The following is a 23290-nucleotide window of genomic DNA, read 5'->3' as shown; positions in this document are numbered from 1 at the left end:
ACTCATTTGAGACTGAGTCTACCTAGGGGAGGCTCACAACCAGTTCAGAAAATCGCCACTCTCACCTGGGTCACCAGTTTCGTAATGCAGTGTGCTAACCACTACACTACCGCTCCTTGAACTGCATACACACACATTCTCATACTCAGCCACACACTCACGACTCACGTTGGCGTCCCACCAAAAAGCTGTTTTCAAAACTCATCATCCGGATGGTCCCTGCCCCAGGCTCTTTAATCGACATGTTCCTCTAGACGATAGGCAGCAGAAGATATTCACATTCAGAGGTCATGATAAATAATGTCAACTTGTAATACGCCAATGCCATGCAGTATTCACTCTATCTGGAAGAGAGAGAACCACTCCGAGGCACGAGGAGGGGCCACAGATGATGTTTCACACCATTGGTGTGATCCACCAACCTGCGGCTCTACAGTGCTGGATTACAGGCATGCACAACTATTCAGCCTGCAGCAGATTGGTCATGTAGCAAAATACCACAATAAATATTAAAAGAGGAATCTGAGATGACACGCTTTTGCCAAGGTTATTCATCGCAACTCAAGAGAATGTTTTCTGACGGATGCCACTGGGGTGCCCTTTCAAATGTATTTAGATGAGATTATTCCAATCTCTAATCTCATATAGAGCACTCTGGGGTGCCCGGCATAAAGGAGGGCGCTCTTATCATACCTGTATGACGATTGTTACAAGAGGGCCGAACGGAGCTTGTAGCTGTGAGTGTTAGTTAGGCAGAAGCATGCACATGCATGAAGTTGGTAACGCATTCTCATGCGCATGAGCAGCATGGAAACAGGTGGGCAGCTGTCAGGTTAAAGCACAGTTGCTTAATTTCAAAGCGTCCTTTTACTTGCACTGGTTTGTGTCTCCATGATTTGGGCAATGCTTTGTTTCGACATGTCTGCTTTTCTCTAGTGCGAGTCCCTAATAGCAACAAAACTTTAAACTCAAGTTTCACCCATATATAACCCTCTGTACGACAGTTATCATGACCCGCAGCTACTGACAGTTGGACAGAGCAGATGCATTAACGCTTTGATCAATGGGTATAGGTTCTACGAAGACGAGCCCCGAACGGGAACTCAAATTAATGCTGCAGTTGTGCGGAACCTGGTGTCCACTCACCGGCTGGATATCCCCATGCACGATTCCCTTTGCATGGAGATGAATGAGGAATTTGAGGATGGACTTGGTGAAGAGTTTCACCATTGTCATCTCAATGTGCTGGGGTGCCGTGCAATCAATGGCACTTAACAGACGTCTTCTGTTAAGGAGACAACAACACAAAGTCAGTGCCATCCTTTAAAGGGCTGAGTAAGCAATTAAAATTATCAACAATTATTATACTCGTTTATCCATGGAAGCCTCACTAAATGTAAACACTTTTTTCCTGAGGGTCCTGCCAAGTTTCTCCTGTCGGGGTGACATTGTTCCGATGTGTAATCCCAACTGAGTTATTTTTAAGGTATTTTCTCAGCACTGGCAACTTTGGCCGATGCCAATTAAATTATGTGCGAGTGTTTCGCTATTGGAGGAATGCGGAGAATGGGGATAAATTCCATGCAGAACAAGTGGAGAACAAACTCCACACAGACACTTATCCGAGTCAGCAATCAAACCCAAGCTCTTGGAATGATGCACGAGTGTTACCACTGCCGTCACACTGACGGTTGTCGGTGTGGCTATCGAAAAATTAGCAAGGCTGGAGAAGAAAATGGAGTGGAGCAGCCAGCTTTACATGTCTCTGCTCAGACAGCAGGGTACGTACTTCGGTATGAGCTGCATGACGAGGCAGTTGTGACCCCTGAAGGTGAAAAAGTCGAGGATTCTGACAACGTTGACATCATCATTGGCCCAGCCCTGAAGTTGGAGCAAGATGTGGTACTCCATCCACTGGCTGTGGTCTTCCTCGGCACTAAACAGCGGAAATCCACAGCTTCATATTAATTACAATAATTGACCCTTGTAACAGTTTGTCGCTCACTCTCAAAGACAGTTGTCCTTCACCGCATCTGCGATTAACAGTGGGCTACGTACAGCGCGAAAGAAGTTAAACATAAATCCAGAGAAAACCCACACATATGAGCACCATAACACTACCCACGTGAATATGGAATTGATTTACTGTCCTGCCTTCTCCATGCAAGCCATTGTGAAGTCTTACCTGAATGACTGTCTCCACATCTTCACAGCCACTCGGGTGTTGGTCTTGTGGTCACGGCATTTGAAGATCTGGCTGTAAGGTCCGACCACCTTTTTCAGCACCTCATATCGGAAATGGAGATGCTCATGCTCGACCTGCGGTGCAATCACATCAACTAAGTATACTGATCCAATCACTGCTCATTCAGTCACTGAGTATGGATGCAATATATGTGTGGCATGTGTAAGAGTTAGTGTGAATGTGTAGGGTATGCTGTCCGCCTGTTCTGCAGATTATTATGGTGTTTGTCAGTGTGCAGACTTTGTGTGTTCTCCACGTGTTACGTGACCTGAGGAGAGTCGTACCGAGACATAATGGTTGTAGACATCATCGTAGCCATGGTTTTGAGTGCCAAAGCCTTTGTTATGGGCTCCGAAATACCAGACGTTATTCACGTTGAGGACCTCGCTTCTCTCGGTGGGGGTCAGGAAATCCCCAAAGAGCTTCAAGATTTCTGCAAACATAAGAACAATGATGATTAATATTGTCCTATTATAATATTGCTTTGTCAAATAAAACATTTTCGTTTCTTTAATTTGTTCACTAAGCAATGTGGTCGTGTTTTTTTTTCATTGCATTTTTAACCAGTTCCGTATTCCTGTAACATGTGAAGAACAGACTGATAACGAATTTGGTATCACCACCTACAGTGAGGGAAAAAAAGTATTTGATCCCCTGCTGATTATGTACGTTTGCCCACTGACAAAGAAATGATCAGTCTATAATTTTAATGGTAGGTTTATTTGAACAGTGAAAGACAGAATAACAACAACAAAATCCAGACAAACGCATGTCAAAAATGTTATAAATTGATTTGCATTTTAATGAGGGAAATAAGTATATGACCCCTCTGCAAAACATGACTTAGTACTTGGTGGCAAACCCCTTGTTGGCAATCACAGAGGTCAGACGTTTCTTGTAGTTGGCCACCAGGTTTGCACACATCTCAGGAGGGATTTTGTCCCACTCCTCTTTGCAGATCTTCTCCAAGTCATTAAGGTTTCGAGGCTTACGTTTGGCAACTCGAACCTTCAGCTCCCTCCACAAATTTTCTATGGGATTAAGGTCTGGAGACTGGCTAGGCCACTCCAGGATCTTAATGTGCTTCTTCTTGAGCCACTCCTTTGTTGCCTTGGCCGTGTTTTGGGTCATTGTCATGCTGGAATACCCATCCACGACCTATTTTCAATTCCCTGGCTGAGGGAAGGAGGTTCTCACCCAAGATTTAACGGTACATGGCCCCGTCCATCATCCCTTTGATGCGGTGAAGTTGTCCTGTCACCTTAGCAGAAAAACACCCTCAAAGCATAATGTTTCCACCTCCATATTTGACGGTGGAGATGTTCTTGGGGTCATAGGCAGCATTCCTCCTCCTCCAAACACGGCGAGTTGAGTTGATGCCTAAGAGCTCCATTTTGGTCTCATCTGACCACAACACTTTCACCCAGTTGTCCTCTGAATCATTCAGATGTTCATTGGCAAACTTCAGACGGGCATGTATATGTGCTTTCTTGAGCAGGGGGACCTCGCGAGCGCTGCAGGATTTCAGTCCTTCACTGCGTAGTGTGTTACCAACTGTTTTCTTGGTGACTATGGTCCCAGCTGCCTTGAGATCATTGACAAGATCCTCCCGTGTAGTTCTGGGCTGATTCCTCACCGTTTTCATGATCATTGCAACTCCACGAGGTGAGATCTTGCATGGAGCCCCAGGCCGAGGGAGATTGACAGTTCTTTTGTGTTTCTTCCATTTGCGAATAATCGCACCAACTGTTGTCACCTTCTCACCAAGCTGCTTGGCGATGGTCTTGTAGCCCATTCCAGCCTTGTGTAGGTCTACAATCTTGTCCCTGACATCCTTGGAGAGCTCTTTGGTCTTGGCCATGGTGGAGAGTTTGGAATCTGATTGATTGATTGCTTCTGTGAACAGGTGTCTTTTATACAGGTAACAAGCTGAGATTAGGAGCACTCCCTTTAAGAGTGTGCTCCTAATCTCAGCTCGTTACCTGTATAAAAGACACCTGGGAGCCAGAAATCGTTCTTATCGAGAGAGGGTCAAATAATGATTTCCCTCATTAAAATGCAAATCAATTTGTAACATTTTTGACATGCGTTTTTCTGGATTTTGTTGTTGTTATTCTCTCTCTCACTATTCAAATAAACCTACCATTAAAATTATAGACTGATCATTTCTTTGTCAGTGGGCAAACGTACAAAATCAGCAGGTGATCAAATACTATTTCCCTCACTGTATGAAACCGCGCTTTTGTCATGAAGACTTGTTTAACATCCATACGATCGTAGGACACCCAAGAAACATAGCCTAGCCACTTATTTGGCCCTTCCTGCTGAAATGATGATAAAATATACGATGCTTGTTTACCAAAGAAAGCTCCACTGAGTCCCTGGACTGCATATAATCACTAACACTAATTTTTTTTTTGCATTGGGATGTTTAAATAATTTTCTTTAGCTGTGGGAGGAAAATGGCGAACCCGGAGGAATCCCATGCAGAGCAGGGGGAAATCATCCCGACTCCAAAGAGAAATGCACGAGGAGTGTTCCTGCTGTGCCACCCTGCCTCGCGACATTTTTATTCCATAGCCATTCACATGCTTGTTTTTGTTTTCAACTGTGACCACCATGACATCTCTGATCATATCTATCACCTCGTGGGGTTTTACTACTGGCGATGGCAATGCTGTCCGATGTGGGCAGCGCACTCCATTGCATGCTGCTCCTGGAGCCCACCTTCTCTTCAGCATTGGCCATCTACACACAGACAAAGATGCAGGTCACCCGGTATAACCTTCAGCAATCTTTTGGGGAAAGTGCAGCAAGTGAGCAATGAGCCAACATCGCTGAGGGCCCTGGGTTCCATAGTGAGGAAGACCAGGCTTTGGCAATATGGGGCGAAGTTGCTACGTGGTCCAGCCATTGGGAACTCCCAGTGGCATTTGTCCCTGTGCATTAGTCTACCAGTGGACTGTTAGTCTACCAGTGGACTGTTAGTCTACCAGTGGACTATTAGTCTACCAGTGGACTGTTAGTCTACCAGATGACTATTAGTCTACCAGTTGACTAGTCCTCCAATAATGTAGACTAAGATGTTATCTCCCTCGCCTGGATGCAGGAAGTTGTGGGTACGATGCCAACCCTGTGTGACTGATTGCATGGAAGTATAAAGTGATTATGAGAGAGTGAGTGAGCGTGAGTGTGAGAGTTTGTAAGTATTAGAGTGAGTGTAAGACTGCATGAGTTTTAGAGTTAGTGAGATAGTGAGAGTGAGTGTGAGAGTGCATGAGTTTGAGAGTGAGATAGTGTGAAGATGAGTGTCAGAGTTAGTGAGTGAGCATGAGTGATTGAGAGTAAATGTGAGTGAATTTGAGAGTTAGTGAGTGTGAGATTCAGTGTGTGAGGGAGTGTGAAAGTGAGAATGAGTGTGAAAGTTAGTGTGAGATTGATGTTGTAAGAGTGCATGGGAGAGTGAGAGAGTTAGTGTTAGAGTGAATGTGTGTGAACGTGAATGAGAGAGTTACAGTAAGTGTGATGGTAAGTAAGTGCGAGTGAGACAGAGTGAGTGAGAGAGTGAGTGAGCATGAAAGAATGTGAGCATGAGTGAGTGGGGGAGTTAATGAGAGTGAGTGGGAGCATGATAAAGTGAGTGAGAGAGTGAGTGTGAGTTAGTGAGTGTGAATGTGAATGCATGTAAGAGTTATTGATCGGGAGAGTAAGAGTGTGTGTGAGAGTGCATGTGAGTGAGCGAGTGAGACAATGAGTATGAGTAAGATAGTGAATGTGAGCATGAGAGTAAATACTCGTGAGTTATTGAGCGGGAGTGTAAGAGAGTGAGTGTGATAGTGAGTTAGTGTGAGAGTGAGTGGGAGAGTGAGAGAGTGCATGTGACAGAGAATGAGTGAGTGAATGAGAGAGTATGTGAGAGTGATTACAGTGAGGGTGAGACAGAGTTTGAGAGTGAAACAGCGAGTCTGACAGTGTGGGAGTGAGTGAGCGTGAGTCTCACTGTGCTCCCTCCTCCTCGTCTCCACTCCCCGTAAAGAATGAGACCTCCTTTACCAGTGGCAAAATATAGTAATAGGTTTTTACCCTTTCAAATGGTACAAAAACTGACACCTTTATACAAGGCATCATGTTTGCAATAACCACAACACAAGCAGTCAAAATGCAAACAAAAAGAAACAACTCTGATGATAATGATATGCACTGTCCTTGAAGTTGATTGGTCCACACCCGAGACAGCTTTTCTTAGAGCCTAGTCTCCATTGGTGTTGGACCAGATGACGCCAAAAGGCGTACAACTCAAAGACAGTGCACTATCAGAGTGTAGAGGTGTAATTGTGTATGGGAGCGGATGGCAAACAAACACAAGGGGCGTGGTTAGGGCCGTACACATAGGAGGTGGCCACACCGACGTCCGCACCTGCATCCCCCACGGGCCCCTCCCGGGGGGGCCGCGGACTATAAGAGGGGGTGAGCCGGAGGGCTCGAGGTCGAGGTATCAGCTTTAACCAGCGAAGACGGAAGACCAGCTAGAATAGGCCCCGGAGCTCCCCTGGCTCGCTGTCCTTATCAGGGCCGACCAGGGCAAGCCGGTGGCGTGGCCCCGAGAGCCCAGACTGACGAGCAGGTCTGGGAACTCAGGGGGTCGGATCCCAGCTTGACCAGGGCTGGGACAGGTAGCCTCCCCTAGCTCCCTAGTGGAGGACTTGGGCTTAGGTTAGCGGGGCTTAGATGTTGTGTCTCCCTGTTAGCCGAGTAAGGGGACGTTACCCCTTAGGTCCTGTGTATACTCGCTAACTGTATACAAGTTGTGTTAATAAATAAGTGTGCCTCCGATCCCGTCGTCAAGCCTCCTGAGTAATTACTACATCTGGTGTCAGAAGTAAAACGTCCAAAGATGGACACACGAGGGACGACACGTACCAGGGAGTCGGAGAGGGAGGACACCGCGGCCGAATCACCACCAGAGATGGCCGAGGTCGGATCGGAGCAGCCGGGGCCGAGTACACCCGCGCCGCTACGACAGGAGGGGGGGGATGCGTCGGCCGAGGGACTTCGGCTGGCTCACTCCCGCCTGGCGGAGCTGCTCTACGCCGCGGCCGCCGTGTTGGAGGAGATCACGCGGCTGGGAGCTGGAGGGGCTGCGCGGGAAGACGGCAGCAGCCGACGCACGCCGGCATTTCCCGCCACCCCGACGCGGCTCGCGGTTAAATTTCCCGCCATCACTACAGTGCGAGCAGAGGGCGGGGCCGGCCTGCGTCAGGTGACTGCTGAGGGCCAAGCACGAGCCGTGACATCATCAACGCCGGCCAGCGCGTCAACAACGGAGCGACCGGCGATGCCATGCTCACAGCCCGCCCACACTGTAACGTCGGCTGGGAACGAGGGAGCGAGATCCGCAGCCACGGACGTCGCCTTACAACAGCGACTGCCGCCTCTCAAGGAGTTCGTGGGAGCGGCTGGAGATTGGGGCGGCTTCAAAAGGCGGTTCATTGCTCATCAAGAGATGGCGAACTGGACGGACGCCGAGGCACTATGCGCGCTGCCGGCGATGCTGGACGACGACGCCCTGGCTACCCTCACCTCGGCGCCTAAGGAAAAGCGCGCCACGCTGCACCTGGCGCTGCAGCTGCTGTCAGCCGTCTATGGGCCGCCTTCGGACTGCAGGCAGCTGTTCCACGATCGGCATCGGGGCGCCAACGAATCGCCCCTGGCCTTCCGAACGGCTCTCCTGGCCCTGGCAAAGGCAGCTTTCCCGCGGATGGACGAGGAGGGAGTGGACGCCATGGTGGCTGAAAAGCTGCTGCTACTCGCCGATGAGCTGGACATCGCCGTCTTGGCTCAAGACGACGGAGAGATGTCGTCCCTGCTGGTCGCGCGCCACATCCACGGGGGCTTGAGGTCCCTGCGTCGCAAGGCTGCCAAGGGGGTGGCCGGCCATGCCATGGCGGCCACCGCCCTCCCATCAGAGGAGGTCTGCGCGCGATTGTTCTGAAATGCGGCGAGCGCTCCAACCGGGTCAGTGGTCGGAGCTCGCCCATCGTGTCGTTGCTGCGTCGGCGGGATCATCGGTTGTGGTCGGTCATATTGATGGGGTAGAGGTGCGGATTTTAATTGACACAGGGGCATCGGCGACCATTATATCTGATTTGATTTATAACATCCTTCCCGTTCAAAGTCGTCCCTTGCTCCCTGTTGACGTGCCATGCTATGCTGCTAACGGGGGCTCGCTGGGCATTATTGGGCAAATCCGCGCCAAAATTTGCATTGGAGACATTAAATTATCCGGGCCTGTTTTGGTTTCCTCCTCACTCGCGGTTCCGTGCCTGTTGGGGACGGATTTCTTGGCCAAAATGCCCATCCGTATCTTGATTGACCAGGGGTGCATCGAGCTCCCATCGGGCCGACGTGTTACATTTTTGTCTTCCCCCACCACGGAGCGTCGGGCGTTTGCCACCGTGCAGGCGCTCGTGACAAAAACTGTGCGCGTACCCCCGGGGGCTCAGATGCTCGTCCCTCTTAGGTTGCGTCGGCCGTTTGCTAAAGGGGTTGCGGATCGGGGGGTCTTGTTGGGACCATCTCGGGCCGGGGTCAATGGACCCGATTTGCTAGCGGCTCAGACCATGGTGAAAGGGGATGGGGACCCCTTCATTGCAGTCCTTAATGTAGGATCGCGAACGGCCGTGGTTCCTCAAGGGACCGTGCTTGCACACGCAACGCCGGCGCCCTATGAGGAACCACTCGTGGGTCAGGTAACCACCGATCCTCCGTCGCGACCGCATTCGGACTGTGATGACGGATGGCTGGATGCACTTTGCGCGGGATCTGTGGATCTGTCCGACACGCAGCGTGCGCAGCTGCGAGTTCTCCTGAAAGAATTTGCCGACGTTTTTAGTAAACACAAATTTGATATTGGTTGTACTAAATTGCTGCGACACCATATTGACACGGGTGACAGCGCGCCAATCCGCCAAAATCCCTTTCGGCTCAGTCCCGCCGAAAAGGATCATGTCAAATCGGCTGTTGATGACATGCTAGCCGCCGATATCATTTCCCCTTCCAACAGCCCGTGGGGCGCACCGATCGTTTTGGTGAAAAAACACGACGGCTCACTGCGGTTTTGTGTCGACTTTCGGCGATTGAACAAAATTTCTGTGGCAGATGCGTACCCGCTTCCTCGAATGGATGAGTCGCTCGATGCCTTGGCGGGGGCGCGATTCTTTTCCACCCTCGATTTACTATCTGGATTCTGGCAGCTTCCTCTGGATGACGAATCAAAACCTAAAACTGCTTTTCGGACACCGCAAGGTCTCTTCCAATTTAACCGCTTGCCGATGGGCTTACATTCTGCGCCGGCAACTTTTCAGCGGTTAATGGAACTGGTCTTGGCAGGCTTACAATGGGATTCGTGTTTAATTTACTTGGACGATGTCATCGTCTTTAGCAAATCCTTCGAGGAACACCTCCAGAGGCTGCGTGCTGTTTTTCTCAAAATGCGGGCTGCCAATTTAAAATTTAAACCGCAGAAGTGCCATTTGCTCCGCGAATCGGTGCGGTATTTGGGTCACATTGTTGGGCGCTCGGGGATATCCACTGATCCCGCCAAAACGGAATGCGTCAGCTCCTGGCCGACTCCCACCTCGGTGGGAGAGGTCAGGAGTTTCATTGGGTTCGCGTCGTACTATCGACGGTTTGTGGCTGACTTCGCTACGATCGCGAAACCATTGCATGCCTTGACGTCCAAGGGAGTCAGGTTTCATTGGGGGCTGGAGGAGGAGGCTGCTTTTCACGCCCTCCGGAATGCCCTGGTGGGGGCTCCGCCGTTGAATTACCCCGACTTCTCACAACCCTTCTTGCTCGATACAGATGCAAGTAACACGGGCATCGGGGGCGTGCTGTCCCAACTCATTGGGGGCGTAGAGCATGTGGTGGCTTACGGTAGTCGGGTACTGTCTCCAGCGGAACAACGGTACTGCGTTACCCGTCGGGAATTATTGGCAATTGTTTATTTCATTCAGCAGTACCGCCCATATCTGTACGGTCGGCGTTTCACCGTCCGTACAGATCATGCGGCCCTACAGTACGCTCTGCGGGTTCAACAACCATCGGGCCAGCTGTCTCGATGGTTGGAGATTCTCCAGGACTACGACTTTGTCACCACATATCGTAAGGGCGTCCGCCACACGAACGCTGACGCCCTGTCATGGTTGCCACCCACTTCGGAGTGCGCTTGCCTCCTGGGTTCGGGGCGTTGTAGGCCCCCGAACGTCACCACCGATTCGGTCCTCGTGGCCGCCGCCGATGCGCCTTTGGCTTCGGGTCCTATCGAGCAAGAAGGGAGGGATTCGTTGCTGGGGTTGTCGGTCGCGGAATGGGGACGCCTCCAAATGGAGGACACCTCCCTCCTCGCTCTGCGCCGTCGCGCAGGGGGGGTTGGGCAGGGGGTGGCGAACATTGACTCGTGGGGGTTGTTCCAGGGTCTTTTAATGCACTGGGACGGAAAAACCCGCCGCCAGCAGCTCGTGGTGCCTGCAGCATTGAGGGGTAAGGTGGTATGGGCTGTTCATGAGCGGCTTCTGCACTTGGGGGTTCACAAGACCTTTGCCACGCTCCAGCTCGATTTCTTCTGGCCGGGCATGGCAAAGGACGTGGGGGATCTCCTGGGGTCGTGCACGCAATGCGCGCAGCGAAAGCCACCAGCTAGGGGGTCCAACCCTCCGCTGCAGTCCATAAAGGTTTCCCGGGTTAACGAGCTCGTTGCGCTAGACATACTCGGGCCATTTCCCGCTACACCCAGGGGGAATAGGTATTTATTGACAGGGGTCGAATACTTCACGAGATGGCCTATGGCCTGGCCCCTGGCCAACCAGTCGGCAGCAGCCATCGCGGAGGCCTTTGTCCAGGGCTATGTCCTCGACAAAGGTGCTCCGGAACGGCTGCTTACTGACCAGGGTAAGAATTTTTCGGGAAAACTCCTCCGCGAGGTGTGCGACCTCTTAGGTACGGAGAAAATTCGGACCTCCCCGTATCACCCTCAAACTGACGGGATGGTGGAACGGCTACATCGGACCATCACGTCTATGCTGTCCCAACAGGTGTCCGAATCCCAGACAGATTGGGACCTTCGCATAGCCGGTGTGTTGCAGGCCTACAGGATGGCTCCCCATGCGGCCACCGGATTTTCCCCTTTCTTTTTAATGTATGGCCGCGAGGCTAACCCCCCTGTGACGACCCAGCTGAAGCTCTCGGCGCCTCAGGCGAAGTCTACCTTGTCCGAACACGTTAAATTTAACATCAGCAAATTGTCTGAGGCGCGGGAAGCGGCCGTGCAAAATTCTGAACTCCGCCAGAAGGCGAACGAGAGGCTTCGGCTGGGGCGGGTACATGTGTTCAAATGGAAACCAGGGGACAGGGCATGGTTGCACTGTCCCCAGGTGCCACTGGCAACCTCGTCAAAGTTGGTACGGCCGTGGCGGGGGCCAGTGGAGGTCGTACAGGTCTTACGGCCGCAATGTGTTCGCGTCAAATGGGGGAGGCGTCGGTGGTACGTGCACCCCTCAAGGTTGAAACCGTTCATTGCGCCGGCCCGTGGTTCACACACACACACGCATGGCCAAACGTGTGAGGGGTCCGCCGACTCCCCGACGTCGCTGCTCTCGCCTAACATGACATCAACTGTTCCATCTCCAGGTGCAACAGGAGTGACGGGTCCACGCCCGCCAACCCCTCCCGGAGGGGTCGGGGGTCACTCGGCAGCGACGCCAGACTCTCTTGCACCCGGACCGTCACCAACCACCACTGAGCGTGCCGGGTCGAGCCCTTGTGACGGGCCCGCCGCGAGAACGCGCGCCAAAACGCGCAGACTATTGTGAGGTCGGCCGTTGGGGGGCCCTTGCGGACAGTGGGGGAGGGGCATCCGGAGCGCGTGTATATATGTTGGGTTTGCGGAATGGGGTATTTATTCGGGAGGGTGCGCCGGGTTATTTTTTTTCTCTTTCTTCTTCTACCTGTTCCTGTTGTTGTTTTGTTGTTGTTGTTGTTATGACTGTTATCGTTCTTGTTAAATTTACGCGAGGCACACACGGTTTTGGGGAGGCATGCACCTTTATTCTGGTTTTGTTGCAGCCGGGGACGGCTGCGAGCTGTACAGGGGGGGGGTGATGTAGAGGTGTAATTGTGTATGGGAGCGGATGGCAAACAAACACAAGGGGCGTGGTTAGGGCCGTACACATAGGAGGTGGCCACACCGACGTCCGCACCTGCATCCCCCACGGGCCCCTCCCGGGGGGGCCGCGGACTATAAGAGGGGGTGAGCCGGAGGGCTCGAGGTCGAGGTATCAGCTTTAACCAGCGAAGACGGAAGACCAGCTAGAATAGGCCCCGGAGCTCCCCTGGCTCGCTGTCCTTATCAGGGCCGACCAGGGCAAGCCGGTGGCGTGGCCCCGAGAGCCCAGACTGACGAGCAGGTCTGGGAACTCAGGGGGTCGGATCCCAGCTTGACCAGGGCTGGGACAGGTAGCCTCCCCTAGCTCCCTAGTGGAGGACTTGGGCTTAGGTTAGCGGGGCTTAGATGTTGTGTCTCCCTGTTAGCCGAGTAAGGGGACGTTACCCCTTAGGTCCTGTGTATACTCGCTAACTGTATACAAGTTGTGTTAATAAATAAGTGTGCCTCCGATCCCGTCGTCAAGCCTCCTGAGTAATTACTACAAGAGTATTGAGAGCTCGGGGTAAGCATTTACACTATGAGACCTCTTTACCAGTGGCAAAATATAGTAATAGGTGTTTACCCTTTCAACTGTCTCGGGTGTGGACCAATCAACTTCAAGGACAGTGCATATCATTATCATCAGAGTTGTTTCTTTTTGCTTGTATTTTGACTGCTTGTGTTGTGGTTATTGCAAACATGATGACTTGTATAAAGGTGTCAGTTTTTGTACCAGTTGAAAGGGTAAAAACCTATTATTACAAGAGCTCGGCTCTTTTTAAATCCTTTATATTAAGTTCACTTGCTTGCTTGCTTGCGCGCTTACGACCGTGCAAATCTTTCGGTCGTTTTTTAACCCACTTACCGTGATCGAATCGAGCTGACATTTTGCACATACTCGTTGTGCGTGACAATTTATTTTCGTGAAATTTTTTTTCCAAAATGTTCCACTTTTTAGGAAAAAAACACTTATCAACATGAATAAAACAGAGGGGACGAAAGGGGAAAAACATATATATTTTTTTTATTGTGAGTTTATTTAAGAAGTCTGTACATAAGCCAGGTTTTAATCATGCTACATGTAGCCCCAGTGGCCTAATGGATAAGGCACTGGCCTCCTAAGCCAGGGATTGTGGGTTCGAGTCCCACCTGGGGTTGCTGAGAAAAAGCTGTTCATTTTGTAAAATCAAAATGTCAAGTTAACGAATCTGATAATGAAAAGCCAAAATGGCGCTGTGCCTATAGAAGAGAGTTTTAAAACAGTGTTCAATTATACTCTTTGGTTCTTTCGGTAAAGTTACGTCGGTATAGTGTCCATCATCAGATGATGATGATGGATGCTTGTGTTGATGATAGACGCTTGTGTTGAGCCCGAAACGTCGTGATTTATTTTATTTTATACCTACGTGAATTTACCAAAAGAACCAAAGAGTATGGATTCCTGAAGTCACGAAAGCTTCAAATCAAGAGTTTTAAACAGTGTACTTTGGTGACAATTATCAACATTGATAAAGCAGAGAATAAAAGGGGAAAATACATATCCATTTCTATTATTATTGCGAGTTTATTTAAGAAGTCTGTATATAAGCCAGGTTTTCATCATGCTACATGTAGCCCCAGTGGCCTAATGGATAAGGCACTGGCCTCCTAAGCCAGGGATTGTGGGTTCGAGTCCCACCTGAGGTAGCTGAGAGAAAGTTGTTCATTTTGTAGACGTCAAGTTTATGAATATGACGATGATAAGCGAAGGTGGTACTGTGCCGATCGAAGAGAGTGTGAAATCAGTGTACTTTGGTGACAGGAATCAACATTGATAAAGCAGAGGGGACGAAAGGGGGAAATACGTATCCATTTTTAAATCCTTTATATTAAGTTCACTTGCTTGCGCGCTTACGACCGTGCAAATCTTTCGGTCGTTTTTTAACCCACTTCCCGTGATCCAATCGAGCTGACATTTTGCACAGACTCGTTGTGCGTGACAATTTATTTTTGTGAAAAAAATTTCCAAAATTTTCCACTTTTTAGGAAAAAAAATATTTCACTAACACAATCATATATTTTCCCTAAACACAGAAAATTATTCAAGAAAACAACAAAAATGTACAATATAAACAATCATACAAAACCTGAAAACCTTATAATCCTTATATACGATTTTCCTTATATTTCATTTAAAATACCAATGTAATAAAAATGAAACTCTTACTCAAGAAAAACAGAAATGATTAATAAAATAAAAACGATGCCACGCATATAAAGGATTTATAGTGAAAAACTTTGTTTTTACGGGTTAATTTTTTGCTGCTACTGCTGCCAATTTCTCCTCTGCACGTCTCACTACACGCGTGCAGTGACGTCACACCTCCACGGCTATGGCCACGCCCTATCTCTGTTGCGTCAGACCCTCAGACCCCTCCCGCTCAACGAGTGGCCACGTGACCCCCCAACGATTTGTGGTGTGACTGGTGAGACTTGAGTGAAAAAGTTCGTGAATTTGAGTAAGCGTCAGAGTAAATGGGAGAGTGAGTATGAGTGAGAGTGAGTGTAAGAGTTAGTGAGTGTTTTAGTGAAAGAGTGACATTGAGTGAGAGTGAGTATTCTAGTGAAAGAGTGAGGAGAGAGTGAGAATGAGTGAAAGTGAGTGCATGAGAGAGTGATTGAGTGTGAGAGTTAGTGAGTGTTTTAGTGAAAAAAGTGATGAGATCACTGCATGTCGCATTCAAGTGGTGAGTTCACTGCATGTCGCATTCAAGTGATGAGATCACTGCATGTCACATTCAAGTGGTGAGGTCACTGTATGTCACATTCAAGTGATGAGCTCCTCCTCCTGCACGTAGCGTGGCACAGCAGTCAACCCCCATGGCACCTGTTAGGTCTGTCCCATGACGTCCTGAATGAGTGGGTAGGCGAATGGGTCATTGGTGGGAGAGTGATTTGGTGGGTGCTAGAGTGAGTTGGTGGTTGGGTGGTAGAGTTACTTGGTGGGTGGATGGGTGAATGAATGAGTGGGTAGGTGGATGGGTGATTGAATGGTTGGATGAGTGGGTGGGTTCCTGCGAGGAGGAGGTGGGAGGTGGAGGAGGTTGAGGTGGAACTGGTGGTGGAGGAGGTGGACTCCTGACAAGGCCATTTTACCCCACCCTACCTGGCCATTATAACCCCACCCTACCAGCCTATTTTAGACCCCAGTGACACGACAAATATGAACCCAGACCCTACACATCACTGACAAGTATCACGATTAGTAATACCCCTAGACAACAAAACCGCACCTAATTAGCATCATTGCATACATTGACATAATTACCTAATTTTGAAAAATTACACCTTTTACATGTTTCATTTGATTTTTATTAAATTTCAAGACAATATATACAACAATCCCGACCCTGATGCCTGTTGTATATTTGGAGTTTACATGTTTCTCTCACTCTCCCCTTTGTCGTGTGAATTTATGTCTGGCTCTTCTATTTGTCCCTCCACATTTATAGTTGCTGATATAAATTTACACGTAAAAAGCCACTTAATTTGGCAATAATATGTGGCCAGGTCACGTCTGAAAAATAGATATATATCTTATGGGCCTTAGCTGGTAAAATAAACAAATAAGCAGGTGGCTAGGTGAGTGATTGAATGAGAGTGTGGCTGAGTGAGTAATTGAGTCAGTGGTTGAGGGAGTGAGTGGCTGAGTTAGTGAGTAGTTAAATGAGTGAGTGGTTGAGTGAGTGGGTAGCAGAGTGACTAAGCAGCTGAGTGAGTGGTTGAGTGAGTGAGTGGTTGAATGAGTGGCTGAGTGAGTGGCTGAGTGAGTGGCTGAGTGAGTGGCTGAGTGGGTGGCTGAGTGGGTGGCTGAGTGGGTGGCTGAGTGAGTGACTGGCTGAGTGAGTAAGTGGCTGAGTGAGTGACTGGCTGAGTGAGTGGCTGAGTGAGTGAATAGCTGAGTTAGTGGATGAGTGGCTGCGTGAGTGAGTGGTTGAGTGAGTGAGAGGTTGAGTGAGTGGCTAAATGAGTCAGTGGCTGAGTGACTGAGTGGTTGAGTGAGTGGCTGATTGAGTCAGTTGGCTGAGTGATTGAGTGGCTGAGTGGGTGGCTGAGTGGGTGAGACACGGGGAGAGAGAAGAAGGAGACACGGGGAGAGAGGGGAGGGAGACACGGGGAGAGAGGGGGGAGACACGGGGAGAGAGAGGAGGGAGACACAGGGAGAGAGAGGGGGAGACACGGGGAGGAGGTGAGAGGCAGGAGGAGTCTGTGGAGGAGGAGAGTGCGTGGAGGTGAGAGGGGAGAGATAGGAGGAGTGCGTGGAGGAGGCGAGGGCTCCTATAATGATGACTTCAAGGCATGCTGGGAGACAAGTTCATGTGACCCACATAGCACAGGGGCGACAGTGCCGGCTGGAGCCATCGCTGTTGGAACCGCATGGGCAGGGGACACAGAACGTGGCCTCCAACCCACCACCTGCACCAGCATCACCACCACAACCAACAACCACAACTATAACCACAAATTCAATCACAAATGTAACCACAGCCACAACCATAACCACAAATAAAACCACAACCATAACCACAACTATAACCACAACTGTAACCAAAACCAACAACTACAATTATAACCACACCCACAACTATAACCACAATTATAACCATATTTACAACCACAACTCTCAGCACTAAAACTATGGACAACAACTATAACCACAACCATAATATAACCACAACTATAACCACATCTCCGGTTAGCACAGTTGGCTAGGGGAAGCTCTAGACTGGTTCAGATGATCGTCACTGGTGTTGGCCGTGAGCGGGAATCGAACTTCCTCGGGTCCGTGGCATGGCATGCGAACCGCTACTCTACCGCTCCCTACATATACAACAACCATGAAAGCCAACATAACCATCTTCACCACAACTATAACCCCAAAAAACATAACATAACCATCACAACTTTGACCACAATCACAAATATAACCACAAACCCAAGTATAACAACAAGAACATAACCACCACAGCTATAACTACAACCATCACAACCTCAACTATAACCACAACAACCATAACATAACCACCGCAACCTCCACGTACACAACTATAGCAACAAATTAACAGAGCACTAAATGCCAAATCACGATCGCAAAGCAACACTGCTGAAAGCGATCAGATTATTAAAACAATAAAAATACCATTTATCTCAGGAGTAACTGACAAATTAGCCCGTGTTTTGCAAAAGCAAAACATTACAGTAAGATTTGGTACAGTACACAAAATTCAACAACTAGTAACGTGCACTAAAGACGAATTACCTAAATTATCAACAGAAGGTGTATATCGGATTAATTGTGTATGTGGCAGATGCTATATTGGACAGACAGGGCGTAACGTTAGTATAAGACTAAAAGAACACCAGAGAAATATTAAACTATCGCAAACACAACTGTCAGCAGTGGCTGAACATGCTTGCCAACAGGGACACTCAATTGATTTTGACAACGTTGAAGTGTTGTGTAAAACTAGTTACTACTGGCAAAGACTAATTAGAGAATCCATTGAGATTGAGAGAAACAGAAATAACTTTAATCGCTCAGACAGCTACAGGCTTAGTGCGGCCTGGAAGCGTATTATTAAATAAGATGCATTACAATTCCTTATAAGGGAAACAAGCACTAACTGATTATTAATGTAGCATAATCACAATAGAACACATTCCAAATGATTACTAATCTACAACTCGCATCGTAACAATAGCCTTATTACTAATCAAGTATATAATTACAATAACCCCCCCCCCCTCAAATCTTTGCACCTGATGAGTTAATGAGTTAATGATGACGTCACACTGCTGCTGCTCTATATAAGAACGGGAGACACAGCAGAGCCTCACCATTCTGGCGAATTGCCCGATGATGCTGGATGCAATTACCAGCGAAACGCGTTCCTGAACCGGTTCTCCCTGATACACTGCTGCGGTGTCCCGTGGGTTCTCCAGCCACCCCGGGGTGTGCGAGGGCCCCAGACCGGGTGGTCTGGGGTGGCCTTGCTGCTGGAGGGTGGGTGAGCCACGGGCGCCGCGGGACGAGTGACCCAGCTGCAGCGAGCACGTGGAGATGGAGACGGAGTCGCGGCGCACGGCGCAGCCTGAGGAAGACGCCTGGGGCGCTGCGAGAGACCGTAGGAGCGGGGCGGGCCCGTCTGGTGAGGAGGTGATGTCGGGTGAGGCGCAACAAGGGAAGAGAGTGGGGGGGGTGGAGGGGTTGGAGAGCGCGGGGAGGGAGGAGCGGGGAGGAGAACGAGGGGGAGCGCCGGGAGGAGGGGGTGGGAGTACCCCCGATCGGAAGGGGCAGGAGAGGCGCCCGCAGCCCAGGGGCCGGGAGGGGGGCAGTGGAGGGAGAAGACGGCGGGGGTTGGCCCGGTGGGTGCGGGGAGGCCCGGCGGGGGAGCGGGGAGGTGGCGCGGTGGAGCTGGGGCGGGCCTGACCCCGTTGCAGGCCAAGAGGCACAACTGCGTGCGGGTCGAGTTTAAGGAAGATGTGGAAGAGGGGGTCACCCTGGACAGGACGACCTTCGTGAGGTCGGTTGTGCTGGGAATGCTGCAGGTGGAGGTGGAGGACTTGTACTGCCTGATTGCCCTGCCGGGGGGGAGGGCATTCGACGTGAGCTTCACCACCAACATCCTGCTGCAAAAATACCTTGCCCGTTTCGAGGAGAAGGCGGGGGAGAAGCCGCTGGCGTCTATGAGGACGCGGCTGCTATCGGACCTGGAGACGAAGGTCGTGACCGTGTTCCTTTATAATGAAGCGTTGCATGATCAGGACGTGGAGGTGTGGCTGCGGCAGCACTGTGTGGTCCTGTCGGCCTGCAAGAGGGTGCTGGATGCGGCGGGGATATGGACGGGGGCCAGGCAGTGGAGGGTGCGTCTGAAGACGGAGGGGGGGGCACTGAAGCATGTCCCGAGTGCTCTGAACATCGGCGGAAACAGGGGCTATGTGGTGTACGCGGGACAGCCCAAGCTGTGCAGGAGGTGTGGGGGAGGGGGGCACCTGGCGGCAGCGTGCGTGGCACGCGTTTGCTACAGGTGCAGGGCGCTGGACCACACGGTGGAGGAGTGCGGGGAGCCTGCCCTTTGCAACCTGTGCGGCAGCAGAGGGCATTTGTACAGGACCTGCCCAGAATCCTACGCTAACAGGGCGCGGGCATGGCGGAGTGGCCAGGTGGAGGAGGCGACGGAGGCTGCCGGACGGGAAGCGGGCCGGGAGCGGGAAGGGGAAGGGAAAGGGGAGGTGGAGGAACCGCGGCCCCCCGAGGAGGGTGAGGGAGGGGGATCGGCGGGGGAGGGAGCACCACCACCACTGGAGGGGGCGGAGGAGGGAAGGGGAGACGGCATGGAGGGTGAGGGAGGGGGATCGGCGTGGAGGGAGCACCACCACCACTGGAGGGGGCGGAGGAGGGAAGGGGAGACGGCATGGAGGACTCGGGAACGCCGCTGGGGAACTGGTCAGAGGTGACGGGCGAGGAGGGCGAGGTGGGGCAGCGGGTGGAGGAAGGGGCGGATGAAGCATGGGAGGAAGTGGGGGGGAGGAAAAGGAAGCGGGACAGAGTCCTGATAGGAGCTAGTCCCCAGGAAGACACGAGCCCTTCAGGATCCGCGCCGGACTCGGGGGAGTCGGGGTGGAGGTGGGGGGAAGGGGGGGAACGTTTGATCCGGAGAAAGCCCCGTAAATCAAAGGGGAGGAAAACGGTTAAGGGGAAGGCGGGCAAAGGCAGGAGGAGGGAGCGCGCGCTGGAGTCCGACACGGGATAAATAGCAGCGGGACCTGTCATGGCTGGCTGTCCGAGACAGGTTGGAGACGCGGGGTTTCTTGTACAGCCGCCAAATGGCGCATACCCCCAAGTGCCCGAGGGGCTGCAACGCGGATGAAACTGCGGCGCATGTGATGGTGGCGTGCCCTTTCGCCCAGGAAGTCTGGAGGAGGAGTAAGCCGTTGCTGGCCCGTTTCGCTCTATCAAGGGTGACGGCACGGGACGTCATGTGGGGAGAGCTGCGGGGGGTGGGGAGGGAGGACAGGGACCGGGTGTGGGCTGTAATAGGAGCGACGAAAGAGGCGCTGTGGAAAGCGCGAAAGAAGGGGCTGGAGGGGTCCCTGACGTCCCCGTTGGAGACATGTTATGCTACGAGGAGACTGTTGGAAAGGGTGGTAGAGATGGACCAAGGGAAAATGGGGCGCGAAGCCGCAAGGGAACGATGGAAGTGGCCGCTGCCCAGGGTGGGCTAGGGCGGGGGGGGGGGGGGGAGGTCCTCGCCGGCATCCAGGGGTGAAGGTGTGCGTGGCTGGAAGGGGAGGCTTCCCCTCTGATGCTGTGGCACGGGTGATCCCGGCCCAGAGGATGGGTCGGTGACTGAGCGGGACCTTTAGGGCGCGAGTGAGGGGGCGCCCCCCTCGGGTTTCGGTTTGTTTTTCGGTTTGTTGTCACCGCCGAGATACTGAATAAAATTTTAAAAACCGCAATTACCAGCGAAACGTCGTACTCAAATTGTAAATGTTGTGGTTTCACGCTTCAACACACCGGTGGGCTAAAGCAGTGAACTATTTGTCTTTTGTCAACGTGACACTTTATTATTGATTGGCCGTGTCGGGTGGTGGAGGGTTACGACACATTTATAAATAACGCGATCTAAACCCAAAAATCGTTGATTATGAACAATATTGGTCGCGAAAGCCTACGTGTTAAACTGAAAAAATATAACCCCCACAACCGCAATTATAATCACAACCAAAAGCACAATAACAACCAACATAACCACCTACACCACAACTAAAACCTCCACTACAACCACCGATACAACCACAACTATAACCACAGCCACCACAACCAAAACCACCTCAACCACCACAACCATAACAAGCAACATAACCACAACAACCACCTTGATGTTGATGCTCAAACACCACCTACACAACCACTGTATCAAGGCTCTATGTCCCCGTGTGTTCATGTGTCTCCACGTGTCCCTGTGGGTGGGTGAATAGATGGGTTAGTGGGTGAGTTGGTGAATGGGCAAGCGAGTGGGTGGATGTGCGGGCGATGGAATCGAACCTACACCTCTGGAGTGCAAATACAGCGAGCTAACCACCCGCAACGTGGGGGTAAAGTGTGGGTACGCCCACCTTGCTCTAACACGTGTAGATCAGCGTGAAAGAGTAGACCAAATACCCTAATTAGCGGCGTCTAGGGGAGGTCTACTCCGCCAGCAGGCGATTAGCCTCCTTCACAATAAACCCTTCCTTACATTTTTATTTAAAGCTTTCGTGACTGCAGGGATTCATCTTCTTGGTTCTTTCGGTAAAGTCACGTAGAAGGAAAGTAATAAAATAATAAAAATAAAACATAATAAAATAATTCTCACGACGTTTCGGCCATAACGCAAGCAGCCGTCCTCAGGTGAAAACCAGGTCTGTCGGGGCGACAGCGTCTGACCTGGTTTTCACCTGAGGACGGATGCTTGCGTTGTGGCCGAAACGTCGTGAGAATTATTTTATTATGTTTTATTTGTATTATTTTATTACTTCCCTTCTACGTGACTTTACCGAAAGAACCAAGAAGATAACCCCTTCCTTGCAAAGATAAAACAAAGTCTCTGACTCATCCCATCAGCCTCTCATCAGCAGCGATGGCTCAACTCGAGCGCCACACTGGGCCGGTTTCCACCTTCAGTGCCTCAGCAGCAGCAGCAGAGCCGGGCTCTGCTTGAACCGATGCCATGAGCCCAGCAGCTGTGTAGAAGCCCACGGCTGTGGGCCGCCTTTGTCTCTCCCCCGCCACTGCTGACGCGTCCACGCCCTGCGAGGTTCTCACCTTCAGGCTGAGTCGACCTCGAGGAGGCCCAGACAGCGAACCGTTTCAGAAGTTGGCGCCACTCGCCCCGGCGGAAGCGGAAGTAGCAGCGGGGGAGGGGGTATGGGGGGGAGGGGGTATGGGGGGGGAGGGGGTATGGGGGGGGGTATGGGGGGGGAGAGGGTATGGGGGGGGAGAGGGTATGGGGGGGAGGGGGTATGGGGGGGGAGGGGGTATGGGGGGGGAGAGGGTATGGGGGGGGAGGGGTTATGGGGGGGGGAGGGGGTATGGGGGGGGAGGGGGTATGGGGGGGGAGAGGGTATGGGGGGGGAGGGGGTATGGGGGGGAGGAGTTGATAGGCGGTGACGTCACGAAGCGCGTGGTCCCCTGGCCCCGCCCCCCACTTGCCTCTGGAAGTTTGGACGAAAGGCGCGGAGAGAACAGCAGAAGCAGCAGCATCGCGTGTGGAGATCAGCCGACAGGAGTGGATCCGAGCTGTGTATTAGTGGTGGTGGGGGTGTTAGTGGTGGTGGGGGTGTTAGTGGTGGTGGTCCACGTTTCGCAAGCGTAGGGAAGGGAGGGAATGACTGGCCGATAAGACATGAAAATTCGTGCGGAGTGACAGACCAGGCAGCTTCCACGCAGCGTTACGCAACCGATGAAAAGATATTGCCGCTCGACTGATTCGGAGTGAGACCTCCGCTGCAAACCGGAGCCGGTCATGAGCACACTGCCCAGGTATGGGAAACTTTCCACTCTCTCCACAACTGCCCCATCACCGATTGAGAGTTGTGGGGGTGGAGTGTCCGATGGTACAAAATACCCAGGCAGGTGCTTAGTTTTGGTGGGGCTAATGGTAAGGCCCCACCTCTTAGTGACACACTCCAGTTTCAGCAGAAGCATCTCTAACTCCTCCTCTGAATGAGCAGCAATTACCAAATCATCGGCATACATAACGGGGTTGACCATTAGGGAGCAATCCCTTGACCGCACCCGGGAATCGATCAGCCTCCCATTA

The 23290-nt window shown here is 51.4% G+C and overlaps 1 protein-coding gene and 2 non-coding genes across 3 annotated transcripts in view; 2 read left to right on the top strand and 1 right to left on the bottom strand.

Moving 5' to 3' along the window:
• The window catches only part of LOC144737764 (dual specificity tyrosine-phosphorylation-regulated kinase 4-like), a 29051-nt gene extending 6680 nt beyond the window's left edge, over positions 1-22371 (bottom strand). Inside the window, exons 1-7 of the mRNA XM_078620624.1 lie at positions 22294-22371; positions 4891-4993; positions 2530-2678; positions 2186-2319; positions 1790-1936; positions 1147-1285; positions 169-250 (exon numbers count right to left, since the gene is read on the bottom strand). Of these exons, the coding sequence (XP_078476750.1) occupies positions 169-250; positions 1147-1285; positions 1790-1936; positions 2186-2319; positions 2530-2678; positions 4891-4993 (754 nt within the window). The 5' untranslated portion in view covers positions 22294-22371. The remainder of the gene's footprint in view (positions 1-168; positions 251-1146; positions 1286-1789; positions 1937-2185; positions 2320-2529; positions 2679-4890; positions 4994-22293) is intronic.
• Positions 13531-13603, top strand: TRNAR-CCU (transfer RNA arginine (anticodon CCU)). Its single transcript has one exon. It is a non-coding gene; the product is annotated as a tRNA-Arg (tRNA).
• Positions 14060-14132, top strand: TRNAR-CCU (transfer RNA arginine (anticodon CCU)). Its single transcript has one exon. It is a non-coding gene; the product is annotated as a tRNA-Arg (tRNA).
• Positions 22372-23290: the final 919 nt, after the last annotated feature.

The sequence above is a fragment of the Lampetra planeri genome, chromosome 73 (genome assembly GCF_965212315.1).
Source record: "Lampetra planeri chromosome 73, kcLamPlan1.2.h2, whole genome shotgun sequence".
In the NCBI taxonomy this organism is placed as follows: Eukaryota; Metazoa; Chordata; class Hyperoartia; order Petromyzontiformes; family Petromyzontidae; genus Lampetra; species Lampetra planeri.
Note: the sequence above shows the minus strand (reverse complement) of the source record. Positions and strands in the feature narration are given on the sequence as shown.